Source organism: Podarcis pityusensis (genome assembly GCF_964106645.2).
Source record: "Podarcis pityusensis genome assembly, chromosome: 14".
Classification (NCBI taxonomy): domain Eukaryota; kingdom Metazoa; phylum Chordata; class Lepidosauria; order Squamata; family Lacertidae; genus Podarcis; species Podarcis pityusensis.
This window is the reverse complement of record NC_138039.1, coordinates 16,720,588-16,737,239: the sequence shown is the minus strand read 5'-3', so window position 1 is coordinate 16,737,239 and position 16,652 is coordinate 16,720,588. Positions and strand designations below refer to the sequence as shown.

At 44.3% G+C, this 16,652-nt stretch overlaps 2 protein-coding genes across 3 annotated transcripts in view; one reads left to right on the top strand and one right to left on the bottom strand.

Moving 5' to 3' along the window:
- IFT140 (intraflagellar transport 140) overlaps positions 1–16,652 on the bottom strand; it is a 78,414-nt gene that overhangs the window by 5,795 nt on the left and 55,967 nt on the right. For both annotated transcript variants that reach the window (XM_080981917.1, XM_080981918.1), the window contains exons 19-25: positions 6,121–6,298; positions 4,181–4,371; positions 3,611–3,706; positions 2,869–3,001; positions 2,557–2,700; positions 1,298–1,426; positions 235–417 (exon numbers count right to left, since the gene is read on the bottom strand). In XM_080981917.1, coding sequence (XP_080838043.1) covers positions 235–417; positions 1,298–1,426; positions 2,557–2,700; positions 2,869–3,001; positions 3,611–3,706; positions 4,181–4,371; positions 6,121–6,298 — 1,054 coding nt within the window. The remainder of the gene's footprint in view (positions 1–234; positions 418–1,297; positions 1,427–2,556; positions 2,701–2,868; positions 3,002–3,610; positions 3,707–4,180; positions 4,372–6,120; positions 6,299–16,652) is intronic.
- Positions 13,766–16,652, top strand: part of TMEM204 (transmembrane protein 204) — a 31,382-nt gene continuing 28,495 nt past the window's right edge. Inside the window, exon 1 of the mRNA XM_080982064.1 lies at positions 13,766–14,855. Within this exon, the coding sequence (XP_080838190.1) occupies positions 14,576–14,855 (280 nt within the window). The 5' untranslated portion in view covers positions 13,766–14,575. The remainder of the gene's footprint in view (positions 14,856–16,652) is intronic.

Below are 16,652 nucleotides of genomic sequence, written 5' to 3'. Positions count from 1 at the left end.
ATATATGATCCCAATAAATTTCTAATGTCATGCCTCCAAAGAGTACAGACCCTCCCCAGTCCTATTATACTTGAACCGTTCTGCCTGCCAAACAAAGTTTTGCCCATGCAAAGCTTTAGTCCAGAGGAGATTTTGAGAATGTTTCCTAAAAGTGGTTTACGGATTACAAGGTCAAGAACTGAGGGCATAGAGGACAAGGCTGCCATTTGCTGTAATGTCATATATACAGGTTACCTTTTTGGCAGCTAGCAAGAGTTCAACGGCCTTCTCGTACTGGGCATGTTCAATGAAGAAGTCAGAGCAACGAGCCAGCAGGGCTGGGTCCGACTTCTCGTCCAAATCGTCAGCAATGAGCTGCAGGGCTCCAAACTGCTCTGTGGCAAAGGCCAGCTCCAGAGCCTTGGACAAGTGTCCTGCCTGTCAAAGGAGACATGAGGTTTTAGCTTCCAGATTTTTGTTATTCTTTATAATCCACTTTGCAGAAAGATTTCTTCACAGCACAGTAAACACAAATATATGCATACTGAGCATACGACAATATAAAGACAAGGTGCTTGGACTGGTCAGGGCAACTGCTAAGTATGTCTCTGTTCTTGCCTCCCCATGGGACGGGGTGGTGCCTGTGCTTGAAGGAAGCAGTGGTAAAACCACTCCTCAAGAAACCATCCCTGGATTTGGAAAATCTAAGTAACTACCAGCCAGTTGCTAATCTCCCCTCCTTTGGCAAGGTTCTTGAATGGGTGGTTGCAGACCAGAGCCAGGTGCTCTTGCAGGAAATTGATTGTCTAGATCCATTGCAACCAGGGTTCAGGCCCAGTTTTGGCACATAAAACTGCTTTGGTATTATGTCCTCTGTTGGGAGAGGCACAGGGGAAATGTGTCTTGGTTAACTGTCCTCAACCTTTTAAACATGTTTGTGGTAGGGAAATTATTGGTTTGTTTTTGTTTTATTACTTTGTGTTCTCATTTTGTATTTTTATGATGTGAACTTCGCCGTGATCTTGAAGTGCAGTACACAAGTTTAATGAACAACAACACCACACAGTTTTAAAACAGCCATCATCACACAGTGTGACTATGAAAACAGCATATAACTGGAATTAAAACAGCACCACAAAGCCACACACACATATATATGAAAACACATGTTTTCAAGGCCCACTTAAAAATGAGCAAGTCCACACGGCCACTGCAGTACAGAAGCCTGCCGATCAGCCACCAGGAAAGAATTATGCCTCCCACAGTAGTATTCATTTGATTTGAGAAAGGGACTTCCCACAGAGACAGAAGGGCTTACCTTGTGATACAGCATCACTGCCCTGTCCATTTGTTCCCCCTTCCCTTCGTAATAGCGGGCTGCTTCTATCATGTCTTCTGGTGAGCTGAGAAGAGCCAGGTTCATCAGCTGGTCATCCAGATTGTTCTCCTACTCCAAAAATATTTACTGTATTAGTTATGGTTGGACCTCCCATGAGGCACACTGAGGCAACCGCCTTAGGCAGCTGATGCTGAGAGATGGCAGCAGCAACAGTGCCTAGCTGTTCCTCCAGAGTTTCCAGCCATTCCCAAATGTTGCCACTTGGCCTCTCCTGGGTCCCTTAATCTGACTTTATAATCTCTGGCATGATGAAGGATGCTATCCTATCACCAGTGCTGAAGTAAGATTCAACTGCTATGCCAGCTGGCTTCTGGCAGTGTAACTGGGGAGGTGCCATCTTGCCCTTCACCTCAGACAGCTGGTTATGACTCTTCTCTAGAACCTCCCTTCTCGGGGGTCCATTGCTAATGTCCACAGTTAAAACTGAGAATACAAGATGAAAACCAGAAACCAAAGCATCTCATAGTTCCCAATGTTATGCAATTCCTTTGAACTGGACAATTAAATTGCTTGTTTGCTATCTTAATTTATATGTATTTGGAGTTCTAAAGAGCCAGGCAGTTAAGAAATTTTAAATAATATTTATTCATTTCATTGCTAGCTTTATTCTGTGAAAGGAACCCACAGAGGTTCCCGGGTGGTCTCCTTTCTAGGCACTGACTTGCCCCAGGACTGTTTAGCTTCAAGCAAGTGCCTTCAGACCAGACCCAGGAAATAATAGCAGCAGCTCTATCAGTTTTAGTTTACGCAAACAGAATTCATTTGCGAGAAGACAAAGCACCCTTGTAACACTTTTGGTGCAAAGGACACATACATCTTCCTTCCAGGTTGTACCTCCACTGCCGGAAAATTGCCTTTGTTCACTACACAAACCACAAACTTGGAAAAAGGCGATTCTCCGGCCTGCTGACACTACTGATACTTTAATCAAAAAAATATGGAAGAATGTTGATGACATCACATTTCCATGACTTCTCTCTAGAATCCTCAGGTTGAATGTGCTGAATAGCATCCACAACACAGGGACAATAACAACTAGCAGGAATTTGTACTTGAGAATCTCTTTGCGTTTTTTGGCCCTTGTGGCTGGCTTTTCCCATTATCGCCACAGCTGTGAGTCAAAGGGCTCTCTACGGTTTCATTTGGAAACTGATGTGGTGTGTGAATGCTGCATGTACCTTGCACAACCGAATAGCGTTGTTAAAAGCTTGTGCTCTGGTGTAGAAGTGCACAGCCTGGCTGATGTCATCATTGCTCTCATAATGACGGGCGACGTGATATGAAGCTGCCCAGTTCCCTGTTGCATTTGCTATTTCCGCTGCCTGAAATGAAAGGAGGGAGAAGAAAAACCATTATACTTACTGCCCAGGTTAAAGCATCAAATGGCTGCCAGTGCTAGAGAACTCACAGAAAGGAAGCTTAATAGTACTGAAAGAATGTATATACTGCCTTTCCTTTCTAGATGGAATAGTGAAGTGGTTCAAGCTTACCTTCTGGGTGTTACCCAGGAAACAGTGAATACGGACCATGGAAAAATAATCCTGAGCCAGTTCGTAGTATTTTAAAGCCGCATCCATGTCTGCCTGACCTTCCAGATACTGGGCCCACCACTTCCACAAGCCTCTGGAAAACGGAGAAAGGATGACTCAATTAACTCATTAAACAGTGTGTCCTACTAGATGCAAAACACAACACAGCTAGAGCACTAGTTTTGCAACAAAACAAGTGCTATGGCTTCTGCACAGAGGGTGCACAATCTAGATGTGAGGGACAAGACGGGGTGGAGATGTCAGAGTCTGAAAAGGAGCCCCGAGGATGCTTCACCCAAGATATAGCCACTCTAGAACGCCAGTGCAATAAGGCTGACCATGTACAAGTGACTTATGATCACATCCTCTGAAACAGAAGCCACTGGATCTCCTGTGGCATGAGAGATCATGGGAGGTTTTTAAGCAGAGGCTGGATGGCCATCTGTCATGGATGCTTTAGCTGAGATTCCTGCATTACATGGGGTTGGACTAAATGACCCCCGAGTTCTCTTCCAACTCTACAATTCTATGATTTATATTCATTTGACAGCAGGCTGGGAAGGAGAGGGCAGAACTACCAGAAGATCTTTGTCTGGCCAGCAAATAAGACCAGAATGATCTTGCCCTCTCTACTTCAGTCATAGGGCAACTGGCAGCTGGAGCAGAGTTCAGTCTGGCATGGAGGGATCACACAAACACTCACTTATCTTTCATCTTGTTGACGTAAGACTCCAAGGCCTGTAGATCTTCTGAAAGCATTCGAGGAACCTCAAACTTGTGTGTCTCTGACTTCTCATAGCTGTGCAGGAAAACAGCATGTTTTCATTAGGTTTTCAGGGCCTAGGTTTTCAGGACTGGGAAAGTGGCACTGCTATGCACTGTCCTACTTATATCAAGAACAGCAAGAACATGAAACAGGTGTATTAACTGAAAAAATTGGCTACTAGGTGTTCGTATGCCAACAAAATCGTATCACGACTAGGAATAGGATGCTGATATAGCTCGCACTGCTCTAACAGCAATCCTTTGCAGACACCCATAGAACTGGAGATTGCATCCAACACGGTCATTTCCCCCTCCATTCCTCTTCCCTGGAGCACCATCATGCACCCTCAAAATTGGCTTAAGAGGATTTGGGGTATCCACTAGAACAGGGTGTTTTTTTGGGGGGGTGCAAGGAGAGAAGAAGAATGGGAAGTCCTGTTGTGTGAGCTGAGCCCTCTGTGCACAAAGTTGGATACAACTTTGGGTTGGGACTCAAATTAATACTTACTAGGTCAGTGCAAGATTGCGCTCGGCTATGGCTTCCAGGTGCTTTGCATAACTGTAGTAGGTGGTGCGCAGGTGGACGCGGTCGTGAACCTCGGCTACTTCTATGGCTTTGTCCCACTGATCTGAGGCCTGGTAGAACTTGTTCAAAAGGTCATAGCGCTTGCACTGCTTATACAGTTGCTCAGCATCTTCCTGGAATGGAGATCAGACAGCTAAAGAATGAAGAGTGCTTTGGAAATTATGCAATTTTTATATGCATGCGCATATACTTTGTACAAAAAAGAAAATGGGAATACAAAAGACAAAAATGCAACAATGAGAAATCAATTAAACAAAATCTGGATACACGAGAGGTGAGTGATTCAGAATGACAAAAAGTGCATTGCGCAAACAATATAATAATTATCTGATGAAAAGCAAACTAATGTGGGTGATAAAAAAAGAAAACGAGTATTTGGCTAATAAAAATGTAAGTGATAAGGAACAATAAGTCCACTAATCATTATACAAAGTGTTTAGTAGAAAATAATACATTTAGTTAGGTAAAGAGTGTGTCTTTTTGACATGTGTCTTTTTGAATTTCTAAGTTTAAAAATGGGAATGACAATGTTGCAATTTTGAGCATTGTGAACTCCCCTGATATTTAGAAGACTGAGAGGAAGTAAAGTTTCAAATAAATAAATATGATATGGTACCCACACCATAAGTGATGAAAAGTACTCAACTAGCCAACCCCCACCCCCAAATCTATAATGCAGCTGAACAAGTGAGCTGTCACTTGTAAATTACTAATAATTTTTATATTGTGTTTCTCATGAACTGCAGGCAGATTGAGAGAGCAAAAAATACTGATCACATTTTTGCCATTTTCATTTTCCAGTTGGACTGTCCAGGCCCAGGCAGAGGAAAGCAGTTTGTCACGCTTCAGATTGCTCTCTGGTGTACAACAAACGTATTCCTCGTGATTCAGTTGGAGTGTAATGAAAATGACCTATTTTTTTCCAAACTGTGTTAAAGCTAGAAATATGAGAGAATTTTGCAATGCTGCCCTAAGAAGACTGGACTAAATGTATACATAAAAAAATAAGAGCAATAATGTGCAGTTTTGAGACAGGCAACAACGCACTTCCAATATTGAGTAGTAGCAAGGGTTAATTAAAAAAGGAATTTGAAGAACTAATTGAGCCCACAAAGCCCAGAATAGAAGCATTATGACTGAAACAGGATGTTTAAATAAAAATAAGGAAAACGCTAAGCAATCCGACCTCTAGGTCACTTGGTGAGGGAGGCGGCCTCCGCATGCTCCAGTCCAACAGGCTGAAAAAGTCTTGGCAATCTCTGAAGCAATTCCCCAGTAGAAATAAATGGAGGCTTGGGAAATGCTGTCACTCTAGAGCAGACTTTGGACTTTTAGCAAAGTGTGAAAACTACGCAGCCTTAGATGTTGGCTAATGAATTTGGGTGGGTGTGGGTGAAGTTATCAGACAAAGATCAAAGCAATAGACAGGACATAGCAAGTGTGGAGGAAGAGAGTGGGCAGCATTTGCTCTCAGCTGTCAAATAGAGCTTCTCTTCCAAAGGCAAGTTTGCAGCACCTTTAAAGTTTACTTTTGGTATTAAACGAGAGGTGGCTAATGGATTTAAGCTGGACGGTCACATTTGCTGTTGACCAATTACCCAAGGGTTGCATGCCAGCGGAAGGTCAGGGGAAAGCAAAGCGGGTGCAAGAGGTCCCGATCTGCTTTAACTGTGCAGCCTGAGTTTCCCAGGATGACACAGAATCCTGCCCCAAAATAGTGGCAGTCTGGAAGTGTCTTTAGTCATCTTTTCAAAGTGCCTGTTTTTTCCCTGCTCCAACACAATTTGGGAACCGCTCATGCTCTCCAAATGGCTTACTATGAAATGAAAGAGGGTTGCTTTGAAAAAAGACACCTGACCTACCAGCATACCCAGCTGAATTGCCAACATGGCTACCCTGGCTTCCAGCTCTGGCTCTTGCTCAGCCTCCCGCAGTGCCTTGGCTCCTCTAGCATGGCCCATATTCCCCAGGCAAACTCTGGCAACATCCAGCCTTTGTGTCTTCACACACATGCGGGCCATGTTCTCCCAGACGGATTCACTGCAGGAAACAAGAAGGGGTGAGATGCTGAGCGTTGTATTTTGCAAAGGAGGAACCAATCTTGGGAAGACACTGGGGCAGCTGAACATGCCCTCATACCAGTCCTGAATGATTTATCAGTGCATTACCCAGACCTATTGTTGAAGCTGCTCAGTTGAGGCACAGAGAGGTTTCTGGTGACTAAGTAGCTGGCATTGCCACAATGTGTGAACCTGAACTTACATGTGCACCGCCAGCACATATACACACATATACACACTGCTGAGAGGTTTAGGATCTTTTGCTGGAGTTATGACATGTACTTGTTATGGTTGCACATTAACCCTTAATCTTATGCCCACAAGAAACTCTCACACAAAGAAACAAATAAAACTTGGTTTATTATATAAAATAGGAGGGATAGAATATATAAAACTGCTGCTTAGACAGCAAAGTTACAGTCTAAGCAGGTAGCAAATTACAATACATACACACTTGGATTAAACAGTAGAAGATTCCCAAACGATTGTAAAGGCCTATGGAAGCATGGCATGAGAATCTTGCCATAAACCCACACTAGAAAGAGGGAGGTGGGGAAGGAAAGTATGGCTGTCCTTAAAGCAAGGCAGAGTATGTCAAGTCTTAGGGGAGGGAGCGCTGGGTTAAGTGCTGTCCTGTTGGAAATGTGAGAGCTACCTAACCTTTGAATTTAGGTTTTTAAAATACATTTTTGCCAAGGCATACAAGTAAGGGGGGCAGCTGTGAAATGAGTGATTCCTACAATTTCTATACTTTTCCCTGGAATTTCCTGCTTAATTCTCACCTTGTCCATCTTAGTGAAAAATGGCTAAAGCTGGCCATCTTATTTGCTTAACAAGTGGGTGAAAGACTTTGATAGCAAGCAATTATCTGAACCAAGGCACCTCTGCCTTTATATCACCTTAGCATTGTGTGGATGGATCATTCTGAGAAGCTGAGTATTCTGTACTTAGCAACTAAATTTGCGCGTGTTAATCTTTTAAGTCAGATGTGGGTGAACTCAGAATATGCCCAAATGCCTTTCAGCAGGGGGCTGGGATCAGTCTTTTTCCAAAGTCACCGAAGCTAATCATGGAGGGTCTCATATTGTATGGGAGTTATGTCAATCCTATGCTCATGCCATGATCTACAGAGATAAACCATATCATAAATTCAAATTAACACACACCTCCTTACAGCATCCCCTTCCCAGGCTTGTGCAGCGGCAACGGAGGGGGCTTTAGCTCCCCCAATATTTTTTTGCAGGGTGCAGGGCCACCCCCTGCTGCCAGCGGGCACCCTCAACATGTCCCAGCCCCAGCCCCAGCCTCTGCCCAGCAGCCCAGAAGTCAGAAGGCGGCTTGGACAAGTGTGGAGGGCAATCTCCACGCTTGCTCATCCCAGCCGCAGCTCAGCTCCCTGGCTGTGGCTGGGCCATGCAAGCACAGAGCCCTCCGGCGTCCCACCCCTGCATGGTGCATGCCGTGACGCATCACATGACAGCACCCCCTCAATGTGTGTGTGGGGGGGGGGCAAGTTGATGCTTCTGGCTTCAAGCTGGACTGTTGCAGCAACAGTGTGACCACACCTCCACCTAAAGTTAAGTACCCTTGCTTGACGGAGTGCATGCAAGCAACCTGTAACTTCTCCTACATGGAAGTTGTTGCTGTGTCTGCCTCTTCAAGCCCCTCCTGGTCCTTGGAGACAGTGGCAGAGAGGATGGAGGGGATTCTACTGGCCCAGTCATCTCAGGAACAGTCTGCTCCTGGCATGTCCTGCACCTCCTCCCCTGTCTCCAACTGCTTGGCCTCTTCCCCTTCCTTCAGCCACGGCTCCTGCCTCATGGGAGACACAAAACCCCACAAATTGTTGACCCCTTCTCCTGGATCAGTCTCAGAGCCCCCTGCCTCTGCCACACACACCTCGGAGCCCTGCCATCCCTGACACTAGATGGCATTTTGATTGAATCAGGTTGGCAGACCGAAACATCACTTTGGCATGATTTTGCCTGTTTTTTGACACTGCTTTGACTGCCACTCGAGATATCATTGCCAAACTATGCATGAGGGTTCCCAAAGTTTGGGCGAGGGTCATCTTTGATGTTTGAATGCCAGAAACCATTCTGAATCAAAACATGTATTGCAAAATTCAAAGAATAATTGTATTGCAGTCTCTGCATTCATCCAGGGAAGTGTAAATCAAGTTGGTTCACTAAAAATGCAGACTGATCCTTAAGCATCTCTGCTCTTCAGAAAATGCAATTAAGATGGCAAACTAAAGGAATTAGAAGGAATGTTAATGGACAGAAGGCACAGACCTATTATCTTTAAAAACGTCTCATGGAATCTCCCTCTTGAAGGCTGCTGTTTTTGTCAGTGCAGTCTATCAAAGGCCACTTCTTTTCCTGCTGAATATTAAGCTCAGCACCCCAAACAAAACAGAGCAAAAGTCAAATAACAACCAACTCAGCCCCCCACAGCAGACTCTGAGAATTTCCTGAGTTTATCTTTGGAATGCTACCTCACATCTGCACTTCATCAGCTAGAGCAAGAGATCCTAACAAAGACCAGATGCAGCAAGGGGAGAAGTGATGGATTACAATATTTCTCCCCTCATTTAAAGGGGCACATCCTCAGTTTTCCACCTGTAAAATGGGAACGCAAGCTGCCCGCTTCATAGAGTTGTGAGGATAAAAGCAAAACATGCATTTTAAAAGTGTTATGAAATTATACATTTAATTATAACAATTCCAGACTCGGATGTTTTCTTGTCATTTGCTCCCCCCCAACACACACTTTATTTGTATTTCATTCATTCGAATCAAAAGGACAGAGCATCAACTAGAAGAAGTAATGTGGGACAATTCTGCTGAAAACAGAAACTGGAGTGAAAATTGATGATGTTTGATTATTTGTCCCATGTCCAGAATGAAAATTAAACCAGCAAACACAGCCAGTATTGCTACGGTTGCTGCTTTTAGCCCACAAATGATACATAATTGATTATGTTTTCCCCTATTTAAACTGTGTTTCCTTTGCATTGAAATGGATGGGGTGGAATAACATAATGGCAACATAATCTATGTCATTAATTAACTAAATTACAGAAGTTTTGCCATAGCAAACAGTATGACAAATAATATGGATTTTGGAGGGAAATGAACTGCCGTGGAATGGAAACAGTGCTGCATGTAAAAAACAAAGGGTGGAATGGAAAATGATGCCTTCTTACATTCCTATCTAGAAGTATAGGATATATTGCACCTTGTTCACAAAATCTATCACTGATGTGATTGAGATGCTTTTCAGAATAGCAAGTGGACTAAAGACTGAAAAAAGGGGCATCCTGAATTACCTTGCGGAACAGCAACTCTCATAAGGCTTAAACGTTATCTAAAACTGAGAACATTGCAGTACCTTAGTGACATATACAAGTCACAAAAACAAAGTATGTAAAAATGGACAATCAACTTCACCACTAGATGTGGGAACTAAAAAATATGACCAAATTTTTCAAGGGCTATGATTGAGCATCCTTTCTTCAAATCAACAAATCTTCAACTGTCCAACGGAACATATGCAGTTGTCTTATGCCAAGTCAGGCCATTGGTCCACCCAGATATACCACTGAGCTACAGCCCTTCTTGTTATGGACCTTGCAAGAGAAAGACACCTGCTCAACAGAAGGCAGCAATGCCATGTTAACACTGCAAAAGTCACTTCCCATTGAATTAAAATAAATGAGGATAGCTTTGCTGCGGGTGGGGGAAGGAGAAAATTTTATCTTTTGCAGGACAAATATGCTCCAACAGATTAGTGCACAGCCTCCAATAGCACAGAAGAACATAATATTAAAGTGGGGGGGAGAGACAACTGGCAACTGGTGGGGGATTAAAAAATGATAGGGATAAAGGGGTGTGTGTGTGTGACATGCTTGACAGTGATGTAACTGAGCTAACACTCAGCCACACTGATAGAAGTAGGAAGCCAAGGACTGCCATTTACCAGCAAGCTGGGTTAGTGACTTGAATGGTAATAAAACAATGATTCTCCGTGCAATAGGAGCACGTGATGGGCTGGCTTTGTCTGGGTGACAGCTGCAAACAACTCCACAAACCCCAGGAAAACCACAGTATACGTAAATGCCTGATGACTAATTTCAGCTTTCTCATTGGAAAAAAGCAACAACACAACACTGAATGTGAAGAACCCTAATGTGGAACAGTACAAACAACTTTGTCCCCTCTACCCAGCCCCACCTGCTTCCCTCCCCAGGAGGAGACAGGAACTAGAGAAGGAAAAGTATCATCCTGTCAGGTCCCCATCAGGATGGGAGCCATACTGAAGAACTATATAACTGAAATGGACCTCAAGATTTCCTGAGTTAAAAAAACACACCCTAGGCCGGGGCCAGGAAGAGGGCAAAGCACTATTCCCAGCTGGCTCATACTTCTCCCTCCCGCTTCCACTTTCAGAAGTAGAAACAGAAGGATGCCCAAGTCCCCAGAAACACCTTCCGCTCTGGGTTCCTCTACGGTTTGCTTCAAGCACACAAATGACAGCTGGAAATTATATGGAGGGGCCACTGTACAGCTTACTTCCATTTCTGGCGCATGTCACCAAACTCCTGCCATACACTGGCTTCAGTCAACTTAACAGGGTGAAGTTTCTGCATGATACCTATAGGTTGTGCATTTGGAAAAAGCCCGGTCTTATAATGGGTTTATTTGCTGTTCGCCCATGTGTTTTAGCTGCAGGAGCAAAAGCAAAGCAGATACCAAGTTATATTGCTTTTAGCTATCATGACATCCTGCAGAGAATCCTCACAGCTGTAGTTTGGTGTGGGTGCAGATCTCTGTTAGAGATCTCAAATGAGGCAGAATTTGCTGATGAGACAAATGACAGTTAAACCAATTCAGTTCTGTGGCACAGACATCACCCTTTCCCCAGTCCATTCTACTATCTACATATGTGTGATTATTTTTTATAAAAGAAAAAGATGGGTATAAGCATGTGTTGTTTCCCAAAGAAAGCCAAGAACACCTGCAACTCGGGCTTAAAAAGATGTAATCATCACACATGTTTGGATTTAGTGCAGTATATAGCTAACACAAAAATTATGCAAAAAAGGAAGAAAGACACAGAGGGTTGTATCTAATGCTAGCCCTACTATTGAAATTAATGGACATACCAAACTTAGTTTCATTAATTTCAGTAGGCCTACTCTGAGCATAATTGAGATTGCTACAACCTTGAATATTCAAAAACTAAAAAAAGCAAAACTCATACTAATTTCAAGCTACAGTTACCTGCTAGTCTTATAGTTTGGCGGGGGGTGGGGTGGGGGAGGCAGGTCTGTGGCCCTCCAGATATTGCTCCAGATCTCCCACGGATCTCAAACCCTTGGTAAATTAAGAACTTTCCCTGCATGTGAAGACAGGCTCTGGTAAATTGAGCAGACAAGACCAACAGTGTGCCCAATGGTCAAGAAGGTGGTTACTGCACATACTATAGAGGAAAGTTAGGGGCAGATGGGACTTATCAACCTGGGAAGGTAGCCCATCTGGAAGAAACACTTTGATTCTAAACGTCCGCTTCCTTGAGAGGTATCTTCAGGAGAATAGAAGGCTAAGGAGTAAACCCTACACAAATCCAGAGTTGAGTCCCTAAAACAGTTGGATGGTGCCTTGTACACATCCTTCCGTCAACTCCTGCAGCCCAGTTGGTATCAAATGTATTGCTGTACTTTCCTCTGGACCACATGAGAGATGCCAAGAAATGGGTATTGTTGTTTGGGCAGCCCAGGACCTCCACATACACTGCCTAGGCTTGCACTCCAAGAAGGTCACTTAAGTGCTGCTAAGGCAGCATTTTGATTTCACCCCTGTAAGTCTACTCCATTGTCTCCTGAGACTGATGAATGCCATCATCTCTAAACATTAAGCCATGCTGGCTGGGGACGATGGGAGTTGGAGTCCAGCAGTATCTGGAGGGCAACAGATTGTCCACCACTTATTTAGTTTTACCACTATATTAGGAACTGTGTATAGAGATACATCTTATCTTAAAAAGCAAAGACATCACCTTGCCAACAAAGGTCCGTATAGTTAAAGCCATGGTCTTCCCAGTAGTGATGTATGGAAGTGAGAGCTGGACCATAAAGAAGGCTGGTCGCCGAAAAATTGATGCTTTTGAATTATGGTGCTGGAGGAGACTCTTGAGAGTCCCATGGGCTGCAAGAAGATCAAACCTCTCCATTCTTAAGGAAATCAGCCCTGAGTGCTCACTGGAAGGACAGATTGTGAAGCTGAGGCTCCAATACTTTGGCCACCTCATGAGAAGAAAAGACTCCCTGGAAAAGACCCTGATGTTGGGAAAGATTGAGGGCACAAGAAGAAGGGGACGACAGAGGACGAGATGGTTGGACAGTGTTCTCGAAGCTACAAACATGAGTCTGACCAAACTGCGGAAGGCAGTGGAAGACAGGAGTGCCTGGCGTGCTCTGGTCCATGGGGTCACGAAGAGTCGGACACAACTAAACGATTAAACAGCAACAAATAGAGATATGATATGAATGAGGAGCACAAGTTGCACCTTTATTTATTTATTGCTCCAATTGCCAGGTGGTTGTTTTTTACTGGATACTTCTGCCACTGTTTGATATTATTCATACACATTTCTGCTTTTGTTCTTTTTATATCTGCTGTCTGTTTTTATGAGCATTTTACTGCTTTTTACTATAGTTTTATTTTTACTGAATACTTTCAGGTCATTAGCTGTTTTCAATTTTTTATGTGAAAGGCATATTTTAAAGTAAAATTAGCTTTTGCAAATAAAGACAAGAGCTGTAGTAACACACACACACCCCCCAAAAAAAAAAAATGGGGAAAGAGTTGCTTGACTGTCCTTAGCACTCATCAACATGACCAATTTTTGTCCTGCAAATGGAATTATTCTCGTAAAGTGCACATCAGCATGATGCGATGCTAAATTTGTCTTTGGAAGACAGATACTGCAAGAGAAACTCCCAAGTGACAATTTCCCCTCACATACTTTTGGTTATTTTTCCTGTCAGTAAGCCTTTTTTTTTTTTTTTAAGATCTCCAAACTTCTTGCTTTCATTGCCAGGATCTGAGAGTTTGATTTTTAATTTTGCTTGGGAAGAGGCCCAGATAACTCTAGTCCCTGAAAAGCCTTGATTTTCCCAATCGGGTTTCATAATTGGCTCAAGCCCCAACAGCTGAATCTGGCACATAAAAGGACCTGTAAAACTAATCCTACTAACACAATATCACTGAACTGGTTACATTTTTCTGGGAAGCAAAGGAAGAGAGAGGGAGGAGAATACTGGAATGGGGGAGGCTTATGGGGGGAGGGCAGGGGGGAGAGAGAGAGAGATTGGAACTTTAGAAGTCTCCCTTAGTCTTTTTCCTTTCAGGAAACACATCCTGTTCACATCTGACTGCTGTGGCAGTGGCTCTGTTTGTTGCAGCCGGCTACGCCCTGAGGCTCACCAAAAACAGCCACAAAAACAACGATTTCCTCTCCATTGAGAGATAGGAGGAAAAAACTTCCTTGCAGCAGAGGTTCTGCTATCCTGCTTCTACCTCACAAAGCCCTGACATTCGCAGAAGAACAGGGGCAGCAGAACAGATTTCCTTGGAATACACCAGCTTTCCAGGGCTCCTTGGGGAATAAGTGTTGAATTTTTCCTCAGAATTTCTCTTGGTGTTAAGAATGAATTTCTACTGCGTCTGTGGGATGCTCTGAGTTTGGGGCAGCTGTGAAACGATTTAAGAGCTCTTGCTGCCTAACTCCTATGCAGATCTTAGTCTCCTCTCACAGCTGTGTTCCAGAAGGTTGAGGCACCCGGCACCGTTTGCAGGCATTTTAGCCTCTACTGTCCAAGAACGCAGCACTTCCTACATCAACATTTCGCAAGTTGGTTCCAGAAAGAATGCACCTCATCTTTCAGCTCTTCACCAGCTTGGCTCTGCTCAAAGTGCAGGAAGGTGGATAAGGCACCGCTTGGGAAGACAGAACTCTGGAAGCCTCGCTTCTGCTCGTTATATGGATTGCCCCTCTCTGCCTAGTCGCTCTTTGTGCAATCAGAAACCCCCCAGGAGCTGACTTTGAGAATGAATGGTGATGTTCTCTAGCCATTCATAACTTCATCCTGCGCCTGCCTCCCATCTGCAGCCCCAATTAAATGTACTGCAGCTGATCGGGACTCTTGGATCTTCTACAAAGAGAGGCTGCCAGCGGTTGATGACAGTCAGATATGACTGTCCAGAAGCTGGTAGCCACAGCTGTGTTGGTAGCTCTGGTCTCACTTATTCTCAACAACGCCGCTGCCTTTACCCCCAACTGGGTGTATCAGACCTTGGAGGATGGGCGAAAGCGCAGTGTGGGGCTGTGGAAGATGTGCTGGCTGGCAGAGAAGGGAAGAGGAGGTGCAGGCTCAGGTGCCAGGCATGGGCAAGGGGCAGAGCGTGAATGTGAATCCTTGGGCTGGGGTTCGGAGCCAGCTGGGTTCCAGGAATCTCGTAGCACTGTCAAACGTAAGTCTTGATTTTCGTCATCACTGTCTATCTTGTGTTATGTAGAGAGCACCTCTCGAGTCAGGTGTTGGCACTTGACACATGGGAAGACCTGACTTTGAAGCACGGCTCAGCCAGAAAAGGGCTGCACACCTCAGAGAGGTTGTGGATTTCCAGCACCTCTTGAGTCTGAGCCCCAGTAAGTAAGAAAGAAACTAGAAGAGAGGGGGAAATAGAAAGCAAGTTTGGGTCATGACAATTGCACACCTGGTCTCTAGCAGGAGGTGCAAACTGGAAGTTTTGAGACACCATGAAAGTCAAACTCAAGTCTGAAACCAGGCCAAAGTGTGCACCTTTGTGGACAGGCACAACTCCAATGGGATGAGAAGCTCTCATTTGTGTCTTTGCTGTTAAATGCTTCATCTAGACCCTGCTGATATACAATGAGGAAATGTTATAGGTACAGAGGCAAGGAAGAAATGCAGACCTGCAGGCCCCACACTCAACCTTGAGTTAGAAATAAGGCCTCAGCAATGCCCAAAACAGGACTGAAGACTTCCTGCCAAAGTGGCATACATTTCCCCCTGTTGAGGAAGCTAAGAGGGATGGGTAAGCAATTTTAGTCAGAAGCCTGATGTAAGGGAAAGAGTTAAGCAGCCCCATCCTGTGCCCAGGTCTCATGTTGCAGATTACAGCCTCCCTAGTTGCACCTTATTTTTTTAAAAAAGTTAAGAGAAAAACTACACATGACTTAGTGTCATGCGTGGTTTTACCCTTTGTTGTGTGACTTCCAGCTCACTAGGTGGCAATACCTTGCTAGGTGTGGAGAGGGACAGTAAGCATTCAGAGATGGTGGCAGGATGATATGACCAATTAAAATGCACCATACAAACTAGATACTGGGGCTGAGCCCCATGCCCCCAAATATTGAGGGGGATGAAGCCCCCTCTGCCCCATATACTCAGCACCAATGTGCCATTTGATGCTTTTCACTTGCAATGTCAAGGAAGGCACCTGGGATCTTCTGCATGAAAAGAATGTGTCTACAGCCTCTTTCAAATAGCCTTCTCCAAACTCAGAAGGGGGATTCAGAATGGCTTGAGAAAATGTAATTCTCAGAAGCCGCTCTCTAACTCAGCTTCCTTGAGGTGCATCCAGGATGTCAGTATTTTGTGGGAGGGATCTAAGCGCATACCTGGAAATTTAGGTTTGTGCAATTGAAAGCGATTGTAGTGTTTTGTTGCCCTAGTGCAAACTGCCTTTTTGCTGTTCGGAAGATGACTTGAAAATACACTGAAAAGTGTGAGATGAAAGAATGATTAACAGGATGATGTGTAAACGCTCCACAAGTAAATCAGGATGAATGTTCATTTTCATATAACTCCCTGCAAAGAAATCAGAATGAATTTCAGTGGTACCTTGGGTTACATACGCTTCAGGTTACATGCGCTACAGGTTACAGACTCCGCTAACCCAGAAATAGTACCTCGGGTTAAGAACTTTGCTTCAGGATGAGAAAAGAAATCGTGCTCCGGCAGCACGGCGGCAGCAGGAGGCCCCATTAGCTAAAGTGGTGCCTCAGGTTAAGAACAGTTTCAGGTTAAGAACAGACCTCTGAAACGAATTACTGTATTTTTTGCACCATAACACTCACTTTTTTCCTCCTAAAAAGTAAGGGGAACTGTCTGTGCGTGTTATGGAGGGAATGCCTACGGGTGGCATGCCTACGGATTTTCCTCCTCTAAAAACTACTTGCGTGTTATGGTCGGGTGCGTGTTATAGAGCGAAAAATACGGTAAGTACTTAACCCGAGGTACC